This window comes from Suricata suricatta, chromosome 11 (genome assembly GCF_006229205.1).
Source record: "Suricata suricatta isolate VVHF042 chromosome 11, meerkat_22Aug2017_6uvM2_HiC, whole genome shotgun sequence".
Taxonomy (NCBI): Eukaryota; Metazoa; Chordata; class Mammalia; order Carnivora; family Herpestidae; genus Suricata; species Suricata suricatta.
The window spans coordinates 102,460,824-102,487,327 of record NC_043710.1 but is presented as its reverse complement, the minus strand read 5'-3'; the positions used below and the strand labels follow the sequence as shown (position 1 = coordinate 102,487,327).

The window sequence follows — 26,504 nt, the reverse complement described above, 5'->3', positions numbered from 1 at the left end:
TTTCTGAAAATGAATTTTATTTTTTATTTTTTTACAGCAAGAAGACTTTAAGGTTTCAGGATGGCCCTCCATCCCCATGTCCTTATGGGTTTTACTAGTGGTCTCAAGTTGGGGCACATAAAGTCCCTGTTTCTTGTTTATCTGATATGCAGAATATAGAATCAAATATGGCAGTTCTGGGTACACCCTTCAGACAAGAACAAGATAAATCGGAGTTACAGAAGTTTAAGATGAGATGATAGTGTAATGCCAAATACAGTAGTAGCCATCAAGTAAAACAGACACAAGCATTCAATAACTAGTAAAATCCCTAGAAGTCTGCATATTTAACTTTTCTTTCTTTGTCTGTCTCAACAAGGTGATCCTAATGATCCTGCCATAAGAGACGGTTGCTTCAGAAGGGAAGATCTAAGTGGGCCATCCTCTCCCATTTGTCAGTCAAGTTAGTCCAGGGCTTTGACCCCCTCTTGGTCTTCCTTGTCTGACTCTGGAGTCACTTTTCTGTTGGCAGAAACATGAATCAGGTTTAATGCACAGATCTCTGTCGGTGTAAACACAATGTAGCAGGGAGACAGTTTCTGAGAGTTTCTCCAGCAAGGATTTAAGTCCTGAATTCTGAGGAGGCATTAGACTTTGCAACCGAGTATCAACTCATAAGTGGGAGGAGGGGTCATTATGGGGTGACATGTGACTTGAAGGGCTTGGGAGAAGACCGCCTACCCTAAATATATTTTGCTCACCTGAGAGTCACACTTCTGAGATTCATCATTGATTATTGATTTCTTTGGATTACCAACTGTTTTTTTCTAGTCAGGTCTTTTTTAAAAGGTAAATATTCCTGGGGAGGACAATAAACATCGATACTAACATCTTACTAGGAGCACTTTCTAGTTCTTTCTGATGGAAGAGAACCTAGATTATCATAAGATCTGTTGGAGGAGCATGGTGAAGGTGTATCTGTGTGTGTGTGGAGGGGGGGGGTTGGGCGGACACAAAAGGATGAAGAAGACAAATTTCAGTATTTTATGATTGTATCTAAAATACTTCAAAAATTTAAAAATGTTTATAATGTACAATATAAAAGCATCACCTTCTAAATTAGCTAATACTGAATTACATACTCTTTTTTGAACTAAAATTTTTTATTACAAGTATTTTCTGTCTTTCTACATGTAGTCAGTGTGCCAGGCACTTAGGGTGGCCCAATTTCTCACTGAGTTTGCAATATAGTGGCAGACAAGCCCATAATATGTGAAAAATTAAATAATTTAAGAGTTAATGAGCTGAGTGATTATGAAGCATGGGTGCAAAGTAGTGAGTGATTTGCCAAAGGAACCCAGTGCAGACAGTTCCTGTGTATGAAGCTCGGAGGAGGAAGAAGTCCCCGTGAACAGAAGGAAAGTTAAGGCTCCAGGGCAGAGGAGGGAAAATGGGCAAGTTCGTATATAAGAGGAGTTAGGCAAGCGTGTAAGGAATTATCTGCTCACGCTGCGAAATGATGTTCTAGGTGAATTGACATGGGTGGTAGCCAGGAATGTTGTAAACATTCCTGGAAAAATATGCACGGAAACCTGAGGCACCCAGACGCCTCTGCTGATGCTAGTCAGGTACCAGTCTTCACCCATTATTTGAATCTGACAAGTGAATCTTCCCATTGGACTCATTTTGTTCCACCCTTAGTCTCTAATTCAAATCATCTAGCTAAAAAGTAAGAAATTAAATTGCTGAGTATTATGTGGACAAGGAAGCCAGGTGATGTAAATGATCTTTCCATTTCTTTTAGAACTTGAAAAAAATTAGTGTGGACATACTCATTTTTAAAAGAGAATTACCCTGATAACATTAAGGGGAGTTAGCGTCAATACCAGTAAGAGAAGAATCAAAATTCTATCACTCTCTGTTCTTCCCTGAATACAGTATGCAAGTAAACATTTATAAAACTAATGTTGAGTTAGCCACATTGGTTTTCCGTCTTAATAACAAAGACGGAGAGATTTTTTTTTTAAAAAAATAGGGCTTCTTTAATGATTCTGGTTTCCTTTAAACTCTTCTGGACCAAGTGTCTCCTCCTGCTCTAACATGATTCCAGGGCTAAGGCTAGTAACCCCTCACTGGGAGGCTCAGACCCCACGACATGAGCCTAGATTAGGCATCCTTAGCTTCGCCTTTGCTGGGATGGGCTCTGGTAGTGGGAAGGCCGGCTGAGTTGCTAAAGATGACAGGGCTGGGCTGGGGAGGGGAGCGGGGAGCTGAGAGGGCCTGAGGAGGGGTGGATACTGTTGCAGGGAAGGAGAAAGGAGGGGAAGGGAATGCGTGCAGAGACCCAGGCTTCATTTGCCGTCCTGTTTACACCTCTTCATGCTGGCATATTGCCCAGATACGCAAGTGGGCACACAGGCTGTAATGTGGAGGGGGAGAGGGTTTATTCAAGGCAAGAAATCTGTAAATACAGTGGGTGGGTTTTTAGAAGATTTGACAGCAGGGGGCAAAAGGGGGTATGAAAACAAGTGCTTCTTTATGGGGGAAACTAGAAAGGTAAGAATACTTTTGGCAGAAGTAAACTTACTTTGCTCTGTGTTCTTTGGCCTTTGGCTTGTAAGGAAGGGAAATCAGTTCTTTCTGAAAACAAAAAACAGAACTCAGAAAGGAAAATTTTTACTTCTTGCGCTGACTGAAATTTCCTTACTTGGAAAAAAAAAATCTGAGGTAGAATTATCACGGAGTTTATACAGATTAGCTTCTTAAATCTGGAGACTGTGGGGTTAGAAATGTTCCAGAGGAAGGGAATTGGGGTTCATTCAGGAGAGCAGGTGTTTGTACATCTGTAAGTTTAGGGGTGCCATTATTGTCTTACTATCTTTATTATGTTTCTCTTCATTTAGCATTTGGTTTGGTATGGTCGATGCGAGACCAATCGCTGTAGAACAAAGGTCAGCCCCGCAGTAGCCCATGGGCATATCCTGTGGCCTTACAACACGTGATGGCAGACCCACTGACGGTGTCCCCTGGCCTGCAGAGCTGCAGACCTGCATACTCTGGAGAGTTCTTTGATTTCTCAAGGATAGCAAAACTACCTGACGTCTATACCCTGCCCCCACTCCAGGGGCTAGAGGGCTCCGGACCTTGAGTATCTAGAGTACCTATAATAATTTCTGAGAATTTGCCACAGTTTGCCCCTCCTGGTAGATGTATCTGAATGCCTATTGGTCTCACCGAGATCCTTTCTTCTCTTTGTTTTCTTAAGAGTTGGAGAATCTCATCTCTCCTTTTAGCCTGTTTAAAGGGAAAAAAAAAGTGAGTGAGTCTTTTGACTCAGTGATAAAGGTTTTGTCTGTGAAAGGTATATGTTGTTGTATTTGCCTTCCGGTATTTAATTTCCATGGTAGATTTATACTTTTCATTTGTAACAGTTTATTCCAGAAGATGCTGCTTTGCAAAATAATATGATTTTGATACTAAATGGAAGGGTATTTTTTTGTGCCCATCTAATAATCTAATAATGACCTTTGTTAAGACCTTACTACACACTAACTACGCTAAGGAAGTTTGACACTAATATTACCCCACTTTATAAAGGAGGTAATAAGGTTTACTAGGATTAGATAACTTACTGACGCCACGAAATGGCAGAACTGGAGCCGATCCGGCTCTATCTGACAACAAGGCCAAGCTCTTGTCCACCCCACTCAGTTGCCGTCAATGCAAGGTCAGCAAACTCAGGCAGCGGGCCACAACCTGAGTCCGTGACAAGATGGCTCTCGGCAGCGTGCGTGTGGAAGAGAAACTCATTCTCTCATTTCTCCTCGGCCTTAGGTACTGAGCCTTGGACGTCCTCGGGTAAGTTTGCATACAATGCGCACAAGTTAAACTAATTTAGTGCAGGCATGAAGATTTATCAAGATATAGACTATCTAAAAGGAGGCGAGTATAGGTACAAAGATTCTTTCATAAAATCCAGTTATGTTCAGTTTTGGAGACAGCCAGGGAGAACATCGCATCTGGAGCATTTGAGAATGAAAGAACCTGAGAATCAGACATAAAATCTGTAGCTTTGAGTGGCCCAATAAAATGAAGGCAGCTGGGTTTAGATCAAGGCTGGAGGCAGGAAGTTACTGGGAATAGACACAGATTTGTCATAGCCAGGTAAACTGGGCACTGCACTCTTTTCTGCAGGGCTGGTGCGGCAAAGCGCCATGAACCTGCTGACTTAGAACAACAGTTATTTATTGTCTCACAATTCTGGAGGCTGGAAGTCCCAAATCAAGGGGCTGGGGGAGGGGGAGTGCAGAGCTGCCTCTGAGACGTGTAGGGGATCCCCCTGGCCTCTCCCCGGCCTCTGCAGGCTGCTGGCGATCTGTGGCGCTCTGTCCTGCAGTTCTAGAACTCCAGTCTCTGCCTTCATCGGCACAGTGCTTTCTCCATGTGTGTGTCTGCCTGCATGTCTTAGAAGGATCCTTATAAGGCCCACTTTACTCCAGTAATAACTTACCTTAACTAATTTCATCTACAGCAAGTCTATTTCCAAGGTCACATTCGGAGGACTATGGGAAGTTCTATAGAGGACTCCAACATAACATTTTTTCAGGAGGGACACGTTTCCATCCATAATGAGCACCTCTGATGTAACGTTACTGTGCTAGGGGCCGGACAGCACAATTCCTGCTTGCGAGGTAATTGCAGAGAATCCTTCCAACTGTGCTATGAAGGCGTTGGCATAGGCTGCAATCAGAGACCTGATGAGGGACCCTTAGCTCAGACTCGGGTGTGTGTGTCTCTAGGAGAGACTCAAAGCTGTGGTCACCAGACAGTAACAGAGACAGGATGAGGATAAAAGCTTTAGAGGCAGCGGACACAGGGTGTGCCGAGCCCCGGAGGCTGCTGCGGTGCTGAGTGGTTCCTCCGGATGAGGCTTTGAGCCAGACGCCCCCAGGAGAAGCTCCGAGCCTGGGGTGCTCCACAGAGATGCTCACGGGGCAGGAGGAATCGGCAGCAGGCCACGTACACCTGTGCCTTGGCCTTGCCTCATTTTGCTCCTGTCCTATGAACCTTGCCTTTTATGAGCCTATGAAGTTTTTATTTTGGGACAATATAAGACAAAAAAGGATTTCTACCTTTCACTTGAATTTTAGGCCTCACATATCACAGTTATTGAAAGAAAAATGATTTGGGGTACTTGCAAAAACGAAGCTACATTTCCTAACAGCTGTCAAACTTGCTAGGGACTGAATAAAATAACGGCTGTACATAAGGACTTGGGATTTTTGTCATGTAGGTATCCAGTGTTGGTTTCTTTTCCAACGTTTCCATTACGTAGGTCCTCATCTGGAATTAGCTACTCCCATTCGGTGATTACATAGGACTTTATTTTTATTTTTACATAGGACTTTATACCTTTATTAGGGCATTGATCTTACTTTCCTTGATTTTTTAAATATAGTTTATTGTCAAGTTGATTTCCATCCCAACAAATGCCCTCCTCCGTGCCCATCACCCATTCTTCTTCCTCCCCCACCCCATCACTTTCCTTGCTTTATCTCATAGTTGCTACTATGACTCTTTCAGGGTATGGTCATCTTTTTATCCTTCTTTAGAGCCTAGCAGTGCTTTGCAGAGGATATTCAATGAAGTTTTGTTGAACTGAATTGATTGAGTCCTAATGCATGAATGAAATCATTGCACTGATACACAATTATTAGCCTAAGCAAAAGAAGAAGAAGAAGAAGAGGAAGGAGAAGGAGGAGGTGGAGGAGGAGGAGGAGGAGGAAGAGAAGGAGGAAAAACAAAAAGAAACCTGTTTTAGAAAGTGAAATTAAACAATGGATAGTTCTTAAAATTCCTTATGAACAAAACTTCGTGATTATTTTGTGTGTCAGTACCGGGTAGCCAGAGGCAAGGTGTATTGTCATAACGCTTCTCACATACAGACATATATTTCCTTACGAGATCTAAAATAATAGTAAAATTAAAAACTCAAGTGGCTTAGAGAGAGAGATGTGTTTATGCTCAGATCAGTCCAGACCAAATGCACATTCACGCTAGGAGGCCCCTCTCACTGGAGTCTGGCCAGCACCAGCGCACCAGCATCATGGTGTAAAGTGACTTCTCATGGCGCGTGTAACCTCACTCTGATTATAGAATTTTTTTTAAATGAGGGAAGGAGCAGTTGGCTGGGCTGGTCGGCTGGGCACCGGGTAGGGGAGCCGCTACCTCACTCCTATGGCGGCTCCATGCACCCCTGCCCGTAAGCCCCTGCTCACCTCATCCCCGAGCTCTGCCTTTCTTGGTGCAAAATAACTCAAATAGATTTTATGTTAAAAGAGAAATTCATTTTTTTCCATTTATTTCAGGTCTTTTTATAATGGATTTTAGTGCCAGATCAGTTTTATAATATAATGCACCAGAAACAAAGCTTTCAGATATGATTTGATTTCTGCTTCCTGGAGGAGCTTCCAGGGAATGAATAAGAAGACTACTGAAGGCAGCAGCGCCAAAGAACCAAACACTGCCAACTATTCTAGAAAATCTCTGCCTTCATAACTAAAAAATTCGGTGGTAAGAGAAAATCTTTACAATTTACCTTATCGGTGGGGATAAACAATTGACTTGTTAACTTAATAACAACAAAAGATTAATCATTTCTCCTCACTGTGTTTTGATTGTGTTCATTAGTGGGATATCATATTTATAAGACATTTTAGCCATGTAATTTATTCATTCTTAATAATACAAGGAGATCAGAATTTATATTTAAATATTTTAACATAATATTTTCTTCCATATTTATATATTTAGTTTATATGCTATTCTTAAAAATTAAATTATTGGGGCGCCTGGGTGGCTCAGTCGGTTAAGCATCTGACTTTGGCTCAGGTCATGATCTCATGGTTTGTGGGTTCGAGCCCTGTGTCAGGCTCTGTACTGACAGCTCAGAGCGTGGAGCCTGTCTTCAGATTCTGTGTCTCCCTCTCTCTCTGACCATTCCCTGCTCACACTGTCTCTCCCTCTCTCTCAAAAATAAATAAGACATTAAAAAACAAAATTATCAACTAAAAATTGGTTCCGTGAAACTAGGATAGGGTAATATATAAATTTAATGTCTCATAGATGATTAATAAATTTTGGTGTTACTTCAAGAATTAAATTGCTTAGTTTTCTCTTTTTGGCGTTTCAGAGCCAAACAACGTGGGCGGCACAACAGATTATGGAATCAAACCTTTGGGTTGGAATCTCAATTCTGCGGTGTGATTAATGGTAAGTAGTTCCTTAAATATCCTGCCTGGTTCCTCCTTTCTCCCCCCCCCCCCCCCCGCAGTAATCACTAGGCCACAGGTTAGAGGTTTGTGATCCTGGGCAAATCAAAGAGCTACTTTCTGAGTCTTGGATTTCTCATTTCCAAGGAAAGTTGTCGTAAAAACTGGAGCTCTTACAAACCGTCTAACCGAATGCATGGCATATGGTAAATATTTAATAAGAGGCAGTCATTATTATTGTTGTTATTACTATTATTAGAGAAAATTTTTTTCCAATGGTTTCAAAATGTGGAAAAGTGGGAAAAAGAAGAGAAGGGCGGGTTGCCCATCCTCTGTGGACAGGCGTGGAGGATACTGATGATTGCATCTCTGGCCTCCTGGTGAGCTGGTGGATGGAGTTGGATGGAAGAAAGGAGATGCAAGGAAGGATATCGTAGAGGGTGCACATTCTCTACCCACAAGTTCTTCAGTGCATTCTAAACCTTCTTCAGTTATACTAGAAGACCCTTAATAAACACTAGTCTTTGAAAGAAAGGTCCTTTCTTCACAAGACCTGGTTCTTATATGAAAGATCCACTTCTTTGGATTATGATTGAAATTTTTTGACTGAAACATTCATCAGAAATAGCATATGTGTGTACTTCTCTGATTACTTATCTATACTACCAGAGGAATATAGATGACCACAGTATAAGCTGAACTACTGAATTTAATCCTTTTTAAAAATTAAAAAAATTTTTTTTGAGACAGAGAGAGACAGGGCATGAGCAGGGGACGGACAGAGAGAGAGGGAGACACTGAATCAGAAGCAGGCTCCAGGCTCTGAGCTGTCAGCACAGAACCTGAGGTGGGGCTTGAACCCACGAACCATGAGATCATGACCTGAGTCAAAGTTGGACGCTTTACCAACTGAGCCACCCAGGTGCCCCAAACCTTAAGACGATCTTAGAAGAATATTGAATTGATTTTAAAACCAATTCTTTGCCTAGATGCCTGGCAACCATCCCAATGCTCAGAGAATCTAGAAATGCTTGGAACCAGTCTGGTATAGTAGTTAAACACTTTGGTTCCATTGCCAGATAAACCTGGGTTCGAAATGCCTTTACTAGATTTTAGCTGTGTGACTTTGAAAAAGTCACATATTTCAGCCCCAGCTTCTGCATCTATGAAACAGGGTAATTGTGGTAATTCTCAGAGTTATTCTGAGGATTACCTAAGAATGTGAATAAAAGATTTACAGTGAATGTGCTTTTTTAGTTCCCCAAATATTATACAATGATTTTCCTTTCCTTCTGAAAGGAAAAAATACACATGAAAAAATAGACTAAAAAATACTGGAGGAAATATATTAATTTACATGGAAATTTAAATTTTTAAAAAATTCTTTCCATTGAATATAAATGCAATATATGGTCATGGCCCAAACATCAAAAAATGAAAAAAAAGTACATGAAGATAATATTTAAACATATCCATTGCTGGATCTAAAATCTTAATGTAACTTTAGAAACATGTAGAAAGTTTCATAAGAACCTTAAAGGAGCTCCAAAATAAGCAATCTAAGGATTAAAAAAAAAATCATGCATCGAAGGGAGAAAGGCAGAAAACCGTGGGCTGAGTGAGCACACCAGAAAAGGCATGCTCAGCGATGGAAAGGTAACAGTCCAATTAAAAGTAGATGGAGACATGGAAATAGGAATGAGCTGAAAGATGCTTAAGGTGATGATAAACCTGTCTTTCCAGGGGTAACATGTGTGTTTCAGGGGGCAGGAGTATGAAGCATAGGATAGTTGAATGGCATCATATTGAGAAACTTGACATAAAGATAGCTCTGTTTCAACTTGGTTTAGTAGAAAACAATAACTATGTTTCTGACCGCAATATAATTTAGAAAATAAAAAAACCGGTATCTTAAGAAGACTTCATACATTTGGAAATTAAAAAGCGTACTTCATGATTTGTCACACACACACACACACACACACTGGAATATTACTCAGCGATTAAAAAGAATGAAATCTTGCCATTCACAACAACATGGATGGAACTAGAGTGTATTATGTTAAGCGAAATAAGTCAAAGACACAGATCATATGATTTCATTCATATGTAGAATTTAAGAAATAAAACAGATGAACAAAGAGGAAGGGAAGGAAAAATAAGAAAAACAGTTTTGTATGTTTTTTAAAAAAGATTGACAGAGAGGCAGAGAGGGAGGGAGACAGAGAATCCTAATCAGGCTGTGCTCTTCAGTGCAGAGCCTGACATGGGGCTCAAACCCATGAACTGTGAGATCATGACTTGAGCTGAGATCAAGAGTAGGACACTTAACGCACTGAGATACCCAAGTGCCCCACAAACCGCAAGAGACAGAGAACAAACTGAGGGCTGCTGGAGGGGAAATGGGTGGGGGTAGGAGCTAAATGGGTGGTTGGCATTAAGGAGGGCACTTGTTGGGATGTGCCCTGGGCATTGTATGTACATGATGAATCACTGGGTTCTCTTCCTGAAACCAATACTGCACTGTATGTAAACTAACTTTAATTTAAATAAATATTTTTTTAAAGCATAAGGAATTCTTGGGACAAATTAGAAATCAAAATAGAAACTTAGGAATACGTGCAGGTGATAAGATAGAATGATGAGGAAAGACTGTGAGAGTTTCCTTAACAGTATAGGCAAGCCGATCTTGATTGTGTCTTTTAATCAGGATATGGGCACCTGGGGGGTTGTGCCTTCAGTCATCTACTCATCATGTCTGGATGACAATCTACATCATTTGATAATCTATATCATCATCCTTTTACCCTGTTAGCCGAAGCATTTCATTTAATCCTAAAGCTTATTTTATACCTACTATAACTTTATCTTTCAATTATGGGTTAAAAGAAAATAGAAAGGGAGAGGGAGAAGATAAACTTTCATTGAGTCACTGCTGGATGACAGGCCTTGTGCATGGGGTTACTCATTAAATCCTCATAACATGGTAAAAGGGGCATTATTATTATTATTATTACTACTGCTTAACAGATAGAAAAGGACTGAGCCATCTAAAAATTAATCACTTTTCTCAGAGTCACTTAACTAACTGGTAACTGGCAGGACCAAAGATTCGCATTCATCCCCAGTGCTGTCTGTTTGACTTCATATCCTACGCTGCTTTTGCTATATCACGTCACACACAGCCTGGAGATTCTCTCATTCTCTCTCTCTCTCTCTCTCTCTCTCTCTCTCTCTCACACACACACACACACACACACAGTGAAAGATGGTTTCTTCATTCAATCTTCATTTTGAAAATGAAGAGTTAATTTGGACTAACCGTGGCGAATAAGACAAATACTGTCTGCTCTCAGAGAAAATTTATATTCTAGTAGAAATGGCCCAGCTTGAGGTCAGCTTTGATCAAAGTTAATTTATTTATTTTATCATGTGGCACTTTGCAAAAAGTGGTTAAAGGGCAACGAATAGTTGAATTACAGTAGTACTTTTAAACCAACAAGCTTTCTAAGATCCGATTTAATGTAAACTAAATATTCGTGATAGGATTTTTGATGAGAAGTTAACTATTATAGGGGAATCACATTCCAAATTGAGGATATTATCTAGGCAGAGCCAAGCTCTATGGTTTAACAGAAGTTAAGAACATTAGCTGATCTTTTTTCTTGAGGGTCCTAACTTTAACTTGATCGCAAGTCCAGCAGGAGCGCTAGGGAATTCTGGTTCTTATTCTATAGATGCAGTCCTCAGCAGGCTCCATTTCCTTCCACGTTCCAAGCCAACTTGAGGAAGGTGCGAATTATCACTGGCTTTAGGCACAACAACGCATCAGTAAAAATCTCACATCTGACTCCAAAAGGCAGGAACTGCTAGCGTGTCGCTTTTGGTAACAGAGTGCTTCAACTAGAAACGGACTCTATACATTTCCTACCATCCCCTATGCCTGTGAATTGAACTCTGCTATGTAGATTCTATAATTTCCATATAGTAAGTTTATACCTGCTATTTAGTAAGATACAGAACTGTTGGACCACAAATGATCTACTATGTACTTTAAAAGCCCAAATAATCAAGGAAAAGGCTTTCTCCAGCATGAATTTTAGGAGGCAAACCCAACAGCAGTAATCCACGAGAGTGGGTGGAGGATGTCAGAGGGCTATTAACCGGGAAAGGACCCTGACTGGCAGGAAAAAGATGCATATCTAAGCACCTTTCCATACCTCCTGGAAATTGCTTGATCCTGGCTCAGTTCCCAGTTCTGACATATATAATTTTCATTTGAAAAATGACAGCTTACTAAAATGAGAAAAACATATCAGTCATTACATAAAAGACAGTCAATACAATTTTTCTTAAATGTAGATTTCAATAAAATCCTAACTTATCTATTGTGAAGAATAAAAAGAAATATATTTTCTTGGTTCTGTTATACATAATTTAATGGAGATCAGTAATAATTATCTGCAGAGCTTAGCTCTTGTTTTAAAACATTCACACCAAACAAATGCAGGAGAGTTCAAGTGTAAGTGATTTTTAAAACTGCTTAATGTTGCTTTCAAAGGCACTTATTTTTTTTAAAAAAGCAATAAGTCAGATTTCAATTTTACTGTTGAGAAAAATAGGGGCATAAAATGAACATTGCATCTTAAAATTCAATAAAGTATATAGATGTACGAGGGGTACTTCTATATATGATCGAATTATATACTATTGATGGTTCAGTCTGGGATAATTATTAAGGCTTGTCTTCAGCAAACACATTAACTACTGAGTCTTTAAGGTTTTCATCACACTGATACATACAGGTAAGGTGAGTGGGTTAATAGCGCTGGCCTTCCCCTGCAGGCATGACTTTCCTATCCTGGCTGCGAGGAGGAGGGCTGGGGGACTCCCCGCCAGATGACTCTCCAATCTCATCTCTGGCCCTTAACTTCCGGGAGTTTCAGGCCTGACAACTCCACCTGCTTCTCTCAAAGGCACCCCAAAACTTGTTCAGTCTGAGCTGCATTTTTAACCCCTCCCTACTCCAATAAAACAAAACACCAGTGCAACACCTGCACCTCATCTATCCAACGCTCCTTGTTTCGGAGAACAACACCTTTTGTGCAATCCAGAGAACTTGGAGTTGCCTCCGATATCTTGTTCAGCCTCACCTTTCCTATCCAATATAGGACTTCAGTCTCTCCAAATTGACTGTTCCTGAGCCAAGCTTACCATCACCATCCAGCTGGATGACAGCAGTGGCCTCCACTCGTTTGCCCATTTCTGCTCTGGCCACTTTCCACCCAAACTCAGCGCTGTCATACATATTTTAATGGAAACCATTCTCCATATTACAGTCTCCTGACAAGTCAGACAAATCTGATATTATCGTCCCTTTGATGTAAAACCCTTTAGTGGCTTCTCATTGTTCTTACAGTGGCCTAAGCTTTGCACTGCTGGCCAGTCAGCTTCTGAAATGCCCTGTACCTTTCGAAGCACAGCTTCTGCCATCTGCAGTGCTCTCCCCCAACGCTCCCAACGCCCTCTCTTCCTTCAAATCTCCATTTCGTCTTTTCGGAAATCCTGCCTGTTCCCTGGATGGGATCGACACTGCCCTATTCAATGTTGCTCTAACATCACAACCAACTCTTTCACAAATATCTGCCCCCCTGATTAGACTGCAAGTTTCACATAAGGATAGAATTTGTATCTTCAAAACACGTTGGTGACTCCAGCATTGGACTCCAGTGCCCAGCACAGTGCCGGGTACACAGAGGTACTCAATAAATGTTTGTTGAATGAATCTTGCCCAATTCTTCCAAATCAGATTCTCCTAACTTTAGTCCTCATGATTCATGGTACTGTATGGCTTTGCTTGGCCCTTCGGGCCTGAGTTTGGCATTGCCTCTTCAGCCGTGACCCTTAACTTGCCTACATCTCTTTTTAAGGCTACAAAGGTTTTCGGCTGCTTTGAGCAAACATTACGTAAAGTTCGGCCTGGCCCCCTATGGACTCTGTACAGAGCCTCACCTGTATGAGGTGGGCCCCACACAATGTCCAATTTAACTGCACATTCTGGGCAAGTATCTGTATCCACACCAACGTTTACATTATGTCTCCTGGAAGCATTATGGGCATAAACTCCAGAGGATGCAAAGATAATATGTAAAACATTATAACCACCACTAAAAACCTTTTTCTTTCTGTTTTAAGTTATTCAGTGCTCTAAAAATATATTCTTTATAATAAAAATTTCAAGGTTTAGATATACTGTCCTAAATAACAGCTAAGTTTTCTTGAATAAGTTACTGAATTAGGTTAACAATGAAAATATGCTTTTCCTTAAAAGGTTATGTAAGTGTTTATCTCTGTAATAAAACAACTGTTTGTAAATGGATTTTTAAAACCATTTCTTATTTATTTATTTTGAGAGGGGAGGGGGAGGGAGGGAGGGGGAGAGGGGGAGAGAGAGGGAGAGAGGGGGAGGGAGAGAGAGAGAGAGAGAGAGAGAGAGAGAGAGAGAGAATCCTAAACACACTTTGCATTGCCAGTGCAGAGACCAATGTGGGGCTCAGTCTCACAAACCATGAGATCATGACCTGACTGGAAATCAAGAGTCAGACACTTAACAAAATGAGCCACCCAGGTGCCCCTGTAAATTGATTTTTGAACATTTTTTTTGGCTTGGCTGAAAAAAACTACCATTGGTTGGGGCACCTGGGTGGCTCAGGTGGTTGAGCATCAAACTCTTGGTTTTGGTTCAGGTTCTTGATCTCACAGTTTGTGGGACCGAGCCCCACATTGGGCTCCACGCGGTCAGTGTGGCATTCTGCTTGGGATTCTCTCTCCCTCTCTTTTTGCCCCTCCTCTATTTGCACGCAGTGCATGCACATGCTAAGTAATTAAATAAGCTTACAAAAAATAGCACATCAATTTGTTTATCTTGAATATTGATGGCTTTGAAATAGTTTTGAGTATGGCAGTGGGAATAACACAAGTGCTTAGCGATGTGACTGTTGTGGGGAAGGGTTTATGCTTCTAGAACTTTGCTTTCTCGTTTGTAGCTCTAGTACATGAAACACTGTCTTGTCTCTGTATTCGATCTCATTCTCCTGTCCTTGTCTAGTGCCCCAGATACTCCGGAGCAGTGGTCCTGCCTTGTTCTCTACTCCTGACCTCGGATGTATTCCCACGGCACGGTTTCTCTTCCATGCCGTTGAAACCTTGGCACCACGACCTTAAATTTCTATCAGCTGCCTGGTATCACTTCCTTCGAAAACCATACAACGCTCATCTACTATGACTTTGTCCTATCAACTGTATTTCCACTATTGCCTTGTCATTTGTTTTAAAACCTACATAATCCTTTTGTGTTGCATCCTACATTCAATAGTTTCATTTGATCATGTTTTATAAGCAAATAATTAGTATGGGTTCTTGACCAGGTGTATCTTAGGGGTTAAAATGTTTTTATTCTGTTCTTAAGGTGAATGTGTATGGAAGAGATAAAGTCGTCCCTGTCCAACGCTGGGGCTGTGTCTGTATTGGGCAATGAATTCATGTATATGATCACAAATCTCACCTATTTGACCCCCTTCCCGGAGTATGTGCTTATGGACTGTAGACGTTACAAAGGAGAATAGTAGGGGACCTCATCTGTCAACTGAAAATGTTCCCCAAGTCTGAATGATGTTTGAAAACAAACTGGTACTATAGACGATATAAAAGAGTAATTCATACATATTTATGTGATCTTTTAATTATCATTTGCTACCAAAATATTTGCTTGTTACTGTGAATGCACAGTCTATATTTATGACTCTTCCACTTGAATTTTTGACAAACTAGGAACAAGAGGAATTTAAATGACTAAGTATCTTTTGTTGGTGAAGGAGGAACCTACCATTTCCTAAGGTTTTATGGAGGAAACGGATCTTTGTTAATATTCCATTAGAGCAGGATAGCAAAACTAAAAAAATACCCGATAACACTGTTACTGAGAAGATCTAGGTTTGTCTGGGAAGCCAGTTCTGATCAATTTGACACCAAAGAGGATTTTCTTTTATGTGAGCATCATGGCAAGGACGCTGAGAAATTTCCTACATCTTTGGCTTGGCTCTGTGAAACTTACAAGCATCCCTCGTTACTTTGAAATATAGGATAATGGAGGAGAACACGAAGGTTTCCCACTTCCGTGCTGTTTCATAATTCAGTGAATAAAAGTGTTGTGAGGCTTCTTAGAGTCTCCTCAGAATGTTCTCATGGCGTGATGTGCTCCTGGGTCATGGAAACGCCGTATGTATGCAAGCTCACTTTGACGAAGTCGTACACTAAGGTCAGTCTTGGCTGCATAGGCTGTGTGGTAGGATGGATTAAAACCCCACCCCCGTAACGAGTATTGTTCTGTAGATGAAGACTTTCCTTGTCGAAATCTTCAGTTTATATGTACTCATGCCAGAACTCTGATTCCAGATGGACATTTCCAATAAGTCATCTATTTATGTGCCTTAAAATGCTGTTCTGATCGCTTCTTCCTTCTCCCAGCAACTGAATTATTTATCATTCTTTTCATAAAGAGATAATCAGCTAAAGAGCTTTCTTAAAGGTGGTAAAACTAAAAAGCGAATTAGTTTTATGATTTCAAAAAATTAGCTGACTATTCATTTATTATAATGTTTGCAGGCTACTTTAGAGCTCTCAGAGGAAGAATAATGGTCCAGCATAGCACTATAAGGTTTCCTTTATGGACAGAGTCAGCCATTTAATCTTGACAGACTCAACTGTTTTTGATTTTCTGCCATGGATATCCATCAAAGAAACAGTAGTTGTGATTAATAGCATTTTGTCCACTAACCAAAAGCATTTATAATGTATACCTGGAGAATATTCCAAAATGGAGGATAACATTACAGTTTTAAAAATGTTCAACAACCACAAAATCAATATTGGTTGGGGAAAGAAGCTTTTATGGAAGGTACTTTTAAGACATATGGAAAAGAACTTTTTAGGTTTTTCATTAATTTTAAGGAAAAAGTAGAAGAAGAAACCTTCAAGAGAATTGCTAGGAAATACTTTGTCCCCTATTTTAAAATAAAAATCATAGGTAATTACTTATCAATGTATAAAGATTCTCTGAAATTAAACAGATCATTGTAGATTTTTTATCAGCTAAGAAGAACCTCCCATTGCCACTTGTTTTCTGTCACTAAGCTACAAATTCTAAATTTTTTAAATGGTTTTTTAAATTTATTTTTGATACAGAGAGAGACAGAGCATGAGAGGGGGAGGGCAGAGAGAGAGGGAGACACAGAACCGGAAGCAGGCTCCGGGCTCTGAGCTAGCTGTCGGCACAGAGCCTGATGCGGGGCTCGAACCCACGAATGTTGAGATCTGACCTGAGCCGAAGTCGGAGGCTTAACTGACTGAGCCACCCAGGCGCCCCTAAGCTACAAATTTCTAGAATGGTGATGGCAGCAACATGGATGGAGTACAACAGACTTAGGAAAACGGTAGTATCCAAAAACTGACCTGTGTTCTCATCATTACACAGAGTCACACTGCCTCCCACCACATAGAGACCCACGACATACAAGCAAAACCAAGAACAGAAGTGATGTGCTAACATGCTCTGAAAGCAGTCTCGCAAACAGATTAGCTGTGGGGAGTACTCATGCAAAAATTATCAGCCTTGAAAAATTTGCCAGATGGATATATGTGGGAAAGGCTAAACAAAATGAAAATATCATTGTATAGAGCATATGTTCACTCATTAATTCATTCAATTATGCATTTATTTATTCAGTCAACAAATATGTATTGCACTCCAATAACCAGAAAGGCATTGGGCTTAAGCACTAAGAGGTGCCCTCTAGTCTCACAGAGGAGAAGAGAATTCACATTGTTGAAGGCAAACTATGACCAGGTATGTCACATGACATATCAACTGTATGGAGTGGCCGTTTTTATCATTCCTCCTTTTCTGAGGAAGCAGAGCCTCACAGTTAAATGGGTTGTTCGAGGTCATGCAAATCCTAAGTGGCAAAGGTGGACTTCCAAACCTGCTTTGTTTCCGAAGCGCACTACACCACGGTGCCTGTAATCCGGCGGGGGAGACGGAAGCACACACAGAGGCCCACGGCATGGATCAGAGACTGATAAACACCATGAGGGATTATGGGACTTGCTATAGGAGCACGCAGGAGGACGCTGTTCATTCTGCTCGTCTCCAGGTCACCTCTCCTGGCACAGAGAGGTTGGCACCTGAGCTGGGTCTTGGAGGTAAATGGGAAGAGCATTTTAGGTAGAGACATAAAAGTGCATAGCCGGCTGAAGAAACGGCGTATCATCCTGGAGGGCTGGAAACAGCGTTTCTCACATGCATCTGATTCATACTACAGTTCTGAATTCTAGGTTATCTGGCAGCACACGCCATCAGAGCCATGGCCAGCAATCACTATCATACAAAGGAGTCTCATGGGCTTTGAAGCTGGGCTCTGCCACTTAGCACTTGTGGGAACTAGATCACTGAAACCTGTTTGATTAAATGGGGAAAGTCATCACAAGCCTATTTGAAGGAGAACAGAAGTTGATGCATGTACACTGCTCCGCTTAGTTTATAGTACATGGTATATACTCACTAAATTGGCTCCTATGGACACTACATCACAGTAATGTCTGAAAGGTATTGCAGACTCTCTTCCCTTTGGTACAGGGCGCAGTCTGAACCACACTCCACTCTGCTGCACTGCCTGAGCTCTTCCATGGACTCACAAGGCGTAGCTTCAGGGACATTCGCTTTCCCGCTGGCTGCTGTCTTGTTCCTCTTCTACTCTTAACAAATAGAAACTTCTTCTTTACTGCATTGCAGACCTACTTGAGCTGATGTACAATTTGGCAGATATCACAGAATAGTCTATTTAGGTTCAGCAAAAATTATGTTACCCATTCCCCACTTGGCTAGCACCTATGGGAGTGGGGGAGGCTACAGAGGGTGCCCTAGCCTAGTGGCTGTGAACCAGTTCTACAGCGCGGGCTACACTGCGGGTGGGAGAAAGCTGCAGGAGGAGGGGAAGAGTGGTAGGAGAAGTTGGTCAGGTTCTGGTCAGATTGAAAGGAACTTAAATAAGGATTTGGTCTTCATCCTGCAGAAATGGAGAGCCAAGGAAAAAATGGAAGTAGGTGGATGGACTGAGTCGTTCATCTCCCCACCCCCTTTCCTATGTTGAAGCCTTAACCCCATGGGTAACTGTATTCTAAGGTAGGGCGTTGGGGCACCTGGCTGGCTCAGTCAGTTAAGCAATCGACTTCAGCTCAGGTCATGATCTCACAGCTTAAAGGTTCGTGAGTTCGAGCCCCACATCGGGCTCTGTGCTGACAGCTCAGAGCCTAGAGTCTGCTTCTGATTCTGTGTCTCCCTCTCTCCCTCTGCCCCTCCCCTGCTCGTACTCTCTCTTCCAAAAAAATAAACATTAAAAAAAATCCATGCAAATATAGGGCCTTTGCGGGGGGTAATTAAGGTTAGATGAGGTCGTAAAGGTGGGGCCCTAATACGATTGGACTGGTGTCCTCATAAGAAGAGGAAGAGACAGCAGAGTTCTCTCCCTGTGTCATGTAAGGACCTGGTGAGAAGTGACCATCTACCAGCCAGGAAGAGAGGTTTCATCAGAAGCCAACTCTGATGGCACCTTTGTCTCAGACTTCCAGCCTTGAGAACTGTGAAAAGATAAAATTCTGTTGTTTAAGTCACTGAGTCTATGCTATTTTGTTAGCCTCGCACCCTGACACACAGTGAGAGAAGCCTAACTGGACTTGGGTTTTAGGAGGCCAACTAGTGCTCCATGGAGGACTGCTCTGCACATTCTTTGGTCAAACCGATATATTCTTTGAAACTCAGCTCCTTTAGGCAGATTTCTTGATTCCTTAAGCTTCATTTTGATGCCCATCAATGTGTCCCCACAGTATTCTGTGCATACATCTATCATAATGATGTATCAGAATTCTTGTCTTTAGTTGTCTGTCTCCTCCGCCAGACTGTAAACTCCTTTGGATCACAGACCACATCTTTCTCTGTACTCCCAGCATCTAGTATGGTACTTGGCACTTGGTACTTCTCAATAAGTATCTGTAGAATTAAGTAATTAATATAGAAGAATCTGAGGCAAGGAAATCAGTTCTAAGACTACTGATGTAAGAGTCCATTAGCAGGGGCGCCTGGGTGGCTCAGTCAGTTAAGCATCCAACTTTAGCTCAGGTCATGATCTCATGGTTTGTGAGTTCAAACCCCACATCAGGCTCTGTACTGACAGCGCAGAGCCTGGATTTCCTGCTTCAGATTCTGTGTGTCCCTCTTGCTCTGTCCCACCCCTGCTTGTGCTCTGTCTCTTGAAAATGAATAAACATTAAAAAAAAAATAGTCCATTAGCAGCACATGCAGTGTAACTCACAGCATCTTAATTGCTTGGCAAAAGAGGATAAAAATTGACAATAGGTCATCTTTAATCTTTTAATTTCAGTATCTTCAAAAATAAAATTAAAAAGTACTGAGGAAGTTGAATTTAATGATTTTTACCTCACTAAAAATTAGGCTCCATCCCACCCATTAAGTCCTGGTATAAATACATAGTACCTCATAACCTCAAGAAAAAAGAAAATGCTGACTATTTACCATCGCCTCATTTGTTTGGAAGCATCACCAAAAATCTATACAGTGAATTACTGTAATCAGCAAACTCAAATGCATTGTTCTGTAATCTACGTAGAATTCCCGATAAGTCTTTTGGAGTTTGCCAGTATATCCCATGATTAAAGACATTAAGTCCAAACAAATCTTCTCTCTTTGCTTTTATGGTGCAGGCACAGTTACAGGAATGGAATTTATCCATTAACCAAACAAAATGTTCCTATAAATCACCATATTAATTGCGGAGTTAAAGTCTGCACCTGTGACATGTAAAGCAAACAAGGGATGTTGCCAAAAAGTGATAAGCTCAGTTGACTTGACTGTGCTAATGTGTTCAATTTCACCCTTTTGTCGATGTGGTTCTAGGTGACAGATAACAGTCATTTCTATTTGATTTTTCCAGTCATTGCAATGTTCTTAGACCACTGTATATGGTTTGGGGATTTACTGGATGGCAAGAGTGTGAAGCCATTTCCCTCCATTTCCCTCCGATTCTGTGGTTCCTATATATCCTTGGGCTTTTGCAGAGACCGAGAAGAGCCAAAAGTTAATAGTTGTTTAATCCTCAATGATAATTATAATTAAGGTTCTCTAGTTGCTCAAGCTGACATACCAGAAGTAGAAAGAAGAATAAATGGGATTTAATTTTTTAAAACATTTTACATTTATTTTTGAGAGGCAGAGATGGAGCATGAGCAGGGAAAAGGGTAGAGAGAGAGGGAGAGAGATTCAGAATCCGAAGCAGGCTCCAGACTCCAAGCTGTCAGCACAGAGCCTGATGTGGGGCTCGAACTCATGAACCGTGAGCTCATGACCTGAGCCGACGTTGGGCGCCTAACCAACTGAGCCACCCAGGCGGCCTGAATAACTGGGCTTATTCAGAAAATAAGAATGAATTTCCAATGAAAATAAGATGACTTCTTGAAATCTTGGCCTACCTTTTGGAGATACTTTTCTTTTTCTTCAGATCCTTGAGTCCTTGGGGTTTCAGCAGTGACATCTGGGCTTTCTAGAGGAAACAAAGTCAAATCCAGTCTGAAATAATTTTATCCTGATTTTTTAAGCTGGATAAATGTTAAAAGGCAACGGAGTTGGAAGGTAGACACAAATATGTATTGCCTTGAAACTTTATAAACCAGATTCATAAATAATCGGAGACTGAATTAACTGGCTGTGGCTCAAGGGAACCTCTAATCTCTTTAGAAGATGAGTAAGACAGGAATCCAGAGACAGGAGAAGGTCTCTGAAGAGAATATATTTGCACTCAAGAGTTTCCAACTTCTATATTCCTATTCAGTGTGGGAGGGGAATTTAGACATTCTCCTCTGGGTAAATGGGCTGGTCTCTCAGACAAGGTTTTGGTATGCAGTTCAGGAAGTTATGCCAATGTGTAAAGCTGTCTCCTTATACCTAGTACTTGGGTTCTGAAGAATCTAGGAATCAGGATGTTGAAAGGCATAAAACTTGGTACTTACTGTTTTTCTCAATGAAACAAGGCCGGAAGCAAATTTTTTCTAAAAAATACAAAGGGGGAAGTCAAGCAATTATTGGACAGACCACTCCATGAAAGGTATTTAAGCTCTGTAGATCTATAAAAATTGCATAATAGCAGTTTCCATATCTGCTTTCTAATGTCTTACACGTCTGGGAACTTGGTTCCCACTATTGATTCCGCTTTCAACTTTCTCAGAGGCTTTCATGTGTGAACTTGATTATGTAAACACCCCATTCAGTCAACATGTTAACGTTTCCCCCAGATTATTCTATACCGTTTAGCAAAAAAGCTGCCATAACCCAAGAGATACTTTCAGATGTGCTTTTAGATGTAACAAAATAATCCAGTGATGCTTTTAGGGTGAAGGGACTGCTGAGAAGTTTGAAAAGCTGTGCATGTAGGATTTTAGACATGCGAAATCCAAGATTCTGATTTTAGAATTCGGTTCTGCAATTACTTCTGGGAGGGGCTCTGGAAGCCTCCAGGTTGGTGGTGATGACTGGAGGCAGCCACTTACCAGACCCACTACCGCCCTTGGAGACCCTGGCCACCGGCAGACGCTGCCTGCTACCTCTGGACATCACCAGCTGAGATTCGTTGGTAGGATACATCGAGGACGTGATCCAGAACTGCTTGGCCAAGTTGGAGTCCTTTTCCGAAGATCCTGTGAACACGAGTAATCCCTGGGGGCAAATTTCAACCGCCTCCGTTGGGCTGGGGCGACCTCCGGCAGGCGTGGTTTCCATGGTAACTCAGGACGCTTCTCCAAGCTCCGTCTGCGGGCCGCTCAGCTTCCCCCTGCAGAGACCAGCGTCAGGCAACAGCCATACCAGAAGCCCTGAAATTTCCTGGGGAGACTTTGTGGTGCGGCGCCCTGCAGATGTGGGGTCCCTGCTACAAGCTTTATGCCCCGTATAAGCCTTGAGAGTCCAGACAGCAGAGTCAAAACATCAAGTTGGGGGCGTTTCTTGTCCTGTTGGGGGCAACCCTTCAAGGCTCTCACATGCTCAGTCAGCCTTGTACCCACCTCCCACCCAGCTCCCTGTCCCCCAAATATATCTATATATCTCAATAAAGCTTTTAATTTCTTAGCTCTACTACCCCAACCCACCCCTCCTTGCACACTGGATTGCCACAGCTCAGCAGGCCCTATGTGGATATTGGTTGGAGAATCCAACAGGGGAGCCCAGAGGTACGAATGGGCTGATATGTACCTGTGTGTAAAACTTTTGTTAAATAGTCCCCTCCTCCCCTCCTTTAAGGGAAAATCTAACGGAAGAAGCTGAATTTAGATCCTAAATGGAGTCCGGCTAAAAGCCCCATGCCCTACAAGAGTCTTAAATGATTACTTAAAAGAAGGGGCTATAGCTGATGTGTGGGCTTGGTCCCTTCCTGAAAAATAAATTGTGAAAAATGTTCGTGTTTATATATATATATATATATATATAAAAACTATTACTAAGTGTGAGTGAATCACTTTCCTGGGAGATTTCATAAACCTAGGAACAATCTCATGATTTCGGCCAACAGCAAAGTTGTGATTACCAGGGCAGGAATTGAGGTGGATAGCCTACAGCCAAACTCAGGAAAGGAAATGGACGCCTGGTAATAACTACAACTTATGACCTGATGGCACTTTCTAATCTTTCAAAACTGTTCATACAGTCTCACAGAAGGATAGTTCAAAAGTTGGTCATCACAAGTCTATCCAATGACAATAGATAAGCTAAGGAAAAAATTACATTCCCCAATGTATCTAAAATTTTGGGGGGTTAAGCACCTCAAGGAAGTTGAACAATTACAAAGATATATATACATATATGTGTGTGTATGTGTATATGCTGAGATTATACCTTGTATATTTCGCAGCTAAAATACTGATTTCTCTCTTGGCTACGCTATTGATAGACGATGGGGAATATTCGCCATTCCAATCCCCACCCCACCCCCAAAACACACTGATGTGCACAGGGAGCTCATTTGGAGGATCGCCAAATCTTTTTACCTGGCCGTGTGGTTAGTGATTGGTACTATTAGCAATCAGCTAACTACACTGCCTAGTAACTAGACTCACAGAGGGAGGAAAAAGTTTACTTCCATCATACACTGCAGTGCCAAGTTGGTGCCCCAGACGTGATGATAGGCAAATCATGGGTTCAGCTGTAGTTCCCTTTAGTTGGTGGGTTGGTGAAAACGACCTTACTAATGAAAACAAAAGGCACAGAGAATCGCAACCTACAGCATTAAACGTTACGTAGGGGGCTCCTCCCCCGAGTCTAGAAGTCATCACAGCTTACATTAAAGCCATTCCACTGTCCAGATGTCGCGCTCCTTGCAGGAGACTGGCCATTCTCGCTGTGACCCTGGGTAGCTCACGGTTTAACCGCGCGTAGCAGCAGCCGCCCTCCTGGGGTGCAGGCACGCCCCCGTCCCCCGACCACGTGCTCCGCGAGCCGCGCTGGGCCCCGCAAAGCTGACGCAGCAACTCTCGACGCGCAGCTTTCCCCCAACGCTCCGGGTCGGCCGTTCGCCGCAGAGGGTGGCTGGCGTCCTCCGGCGCGCGGGGCGGCGGGTGATGCTGTGCCTTGTTTTGATGGCAGTGGAGTTAGTGATTGTAAGCACCAGAGTACAATCAGCTAATTACACTGCCTACAAACCGAGCACCGGGCGCCCGCGGGCTGCAGCTCCCGGAAGGTCGGCGGCGCCCACGCCGTGGCCCCCAACGGGGTCCGGGCCTCTTTTCCCCTCCGGCGACGCCCGACGGTGCCCGGGCGCGAGGTCCGGGGTTCCCCGGGGACCCTCGCCCGGATCCCCGCGCACACTTGGCACGGCAAGGCCAGCGGGCAGCGCTCCGAGGGGACCTGCACCTGCGGGCCGCGCACCCCAACCCCCAACCCCAGGTGGCTCCGTCCCAGCCGCTGCCAAGGCCCCGAGCTTTTCCCCCGTGCCTCCCGGGGCCCTCCCCCTCGGGGTCCCTTCCCCGGCCCTCCCCTCTATGCTTTCTCGGTCCGGCTCCCACCTCCCTCACTCCCGGGTCCGGTGCGCCCCAGAAAACGGCTCTCCAGGCCCCAGCCCAAACTCTAGAGCCGGCTCTCTCAACCCCGTGCGCCCCGCAGCTCCGAGTGGCCGAGTGACCGTGGCCGTGGCGGGCCAACCGCCCTTGGAACCCAGAGGCGGAGGGGGCGGGGCGCGCGCGAGGTGGGGTGGGCTGGGGGAGGGGCGGAAGCTGCGAGAAGGGGCCGAGGGCGGGTCCCTGCAGGGAAGAGGCCCTGGAGACCGAGGCACAGATTCCTGAGAAGTTTCTCTTCCTGATAGGGCAGGAGGGACAAAGAGTTCCTTCTCCCCTACCCCTCCGCAAGACGCCCCAAACGCCTACCCCGTTTTCACGCCCATCTCGGTCGGGGAAAACAACTTGGCCTGGTGCCAAATTGTAGGCTCTAATTTTCCAGAGGGAGATAGGCCTGGGTGGCCTCTGGCATGTGGGACGACTGTCTTTGAGAGTCCCGTCCGCACCCTCGCCTTCCCCTTGGGTTCCTCTTACGTCTTGGAGAGCCGTGCGACGAGGCGGACGCTTGGATCTTCTAGTCAAACAGCGAGTCAGCCAGTTCGTTAGTTAGATCAAAGCTTGGTCCTCGCGTATTGATTTAATTACCTGGTGTATATTCAGCACCTGAGGTCATCTATGCTACCTTCCATATGGATAATCTGGGTGATAACACCGGGTGAAACCATTATCACTCAAGGCTGTATGTAATAAGTTACTAAACCGGGCAGAAATAGAAGAGGGTAGGGTGGGCATCAATGAGAACTGTAATCGTCAGGGCAGGTTCATGGAGGAGCTGAGGCTTGAGTAGGTCCCCCAAGCAAGACTAAGTCTGGGTATTCAGGGAGAAACAATGTCTTGGACAAAGAAGACAGTTGCAGAGGATTTCTGGAAGACCTGCAGAAAGACTTCCTGCCGTTAGTTACTCAGTGCCCTCTTTTCCTTCAGTGAAGGAGTCAGGATAAACTCAGTTTAGTGGAAGTCAGTTGGAGGTAGCCCCCACTCCCCCCACCCCCCCGGTGTGGTCTGCATGCATCTGTTATAGAACACTCATTGTTGACCCCAAAAGCTTGGTTCTAAATTTTTCTCCACAGAGGAAAACTTCCCAGCCACACATTGATTCCCTAAACCCAGCAAACAGTTTCACAGATACTTCGAATAGCATGAATTGGAGCAGGCAATCTAGATCATTCAAAACAAATTCCAGACTCACACTATTACACTACCAGAAGTTCCCAATGATGAGTTTTGAGTGTTACGGCATTATCTTTCCATATGAACACACAATTTTTGCCACGTGCATCATTTGTTCTGACAGCACCAAAGTGAAGAGTAAGAAACCAACTTTACTGTATACAACGTATGGTATAGAAAACATTGTCAAGATCAACTTATATCGCTAAACTGCAGAAAACAGGTCATTTACAGCTAACAATAATTTGCACTCATCTGATGGTTGGGAGAGGCACAATGTTGTGGAACACATCACACAAATAAATCCCTCACACTTCTTTAACATGTACAGTAAACCAAGCAATGTGCTGGAATCAGAGCTTATTAACCTGTGAGCTTTCTAGGGCTACCTGTAGAGCCAATTTTGTTTTTTATACTTAAATATTCATAAATAAATGCAGGAGTGCAATAGCTTTCATCCTGACAACATGCAGACTTACAAGTTTTGGTTAAGACGTAATTATAAAAGCAATTCTGTTTTTTCAAATTGTGAGTCACTTTAAAAACAGTATCAAGTACCTCTTACTGATTGATGTTTTAGGATCGTTAGTGGCATCTTAGATGTCTTACCTGAGCTGGGTTGCCACCGTCTAAAGCAATGGTTGCCGTAGATGCCTTGAAACTTTTATTTTTAAAGCTTTTCTTCAAAGATAATAAAAAAAACAAGACATATGTAAAAGTCATCAAAATTCATTGCCTCCAGAATAGATTTTTTAAACGCAGTTCATTTTGCAGGTAGTGCAACCAAAAAAAAGTAAAATAACAAGAAAAATATTGTCTTTTTCTTTTTTAAAGAATGCTTGTTCTCAGGGTTGCTGTTGA

The 26,504-nt window shown here is 42.7% G+C and overlaps 1 protein-coding gene across 8 annotated transcripts; it reads right to left on the bottom strand.

The window, feature by feature from the left end:
* Window positions 1-26,504, bottom strand: C11H11orf88 (chromosome 11 C11orf88 homolog). 8 transcript variants are annotated; one of them, XM_029957032.1, is made up of 7 exons: window positions 24,426-24,564; window positions 21,924-22,204; window positions 21,387-21,425; window positions 20,850-20,920; window positions 3,214-3,273; window positions 2,567-2,619; window positions 1-501 (listed from the first exon to the last, which is right to left on the bottom strand). In XM_029957032.1, exons 2-7 carry the CDS (start codon window positions 22,150-22,152, stop codon window positions 444-446), a joined length of 510 nt encoding a protein of 169 aa, XP_029812892.1. In that variant the 5' UTR covers window positions 22,153-22,204; window positions 24,426-24,564; the 3' UTR covers window positions 1-443. The 8 variants fall into 8 exon arrangements, with proteins under 8 accessions (XP_029812892.1, XP_029812897.1, XP_029812890.1 ...); XM_029957037.1 differs by lacking the exon at window positions 3,214-3,273; XM_029957030.1 differs by lacking the exons at window positions 1-501; window positions 2,567-2,619; window positions 3,214-3,273 and adding exons at window positions 17,006-17,503; window positions 23,704-23,990.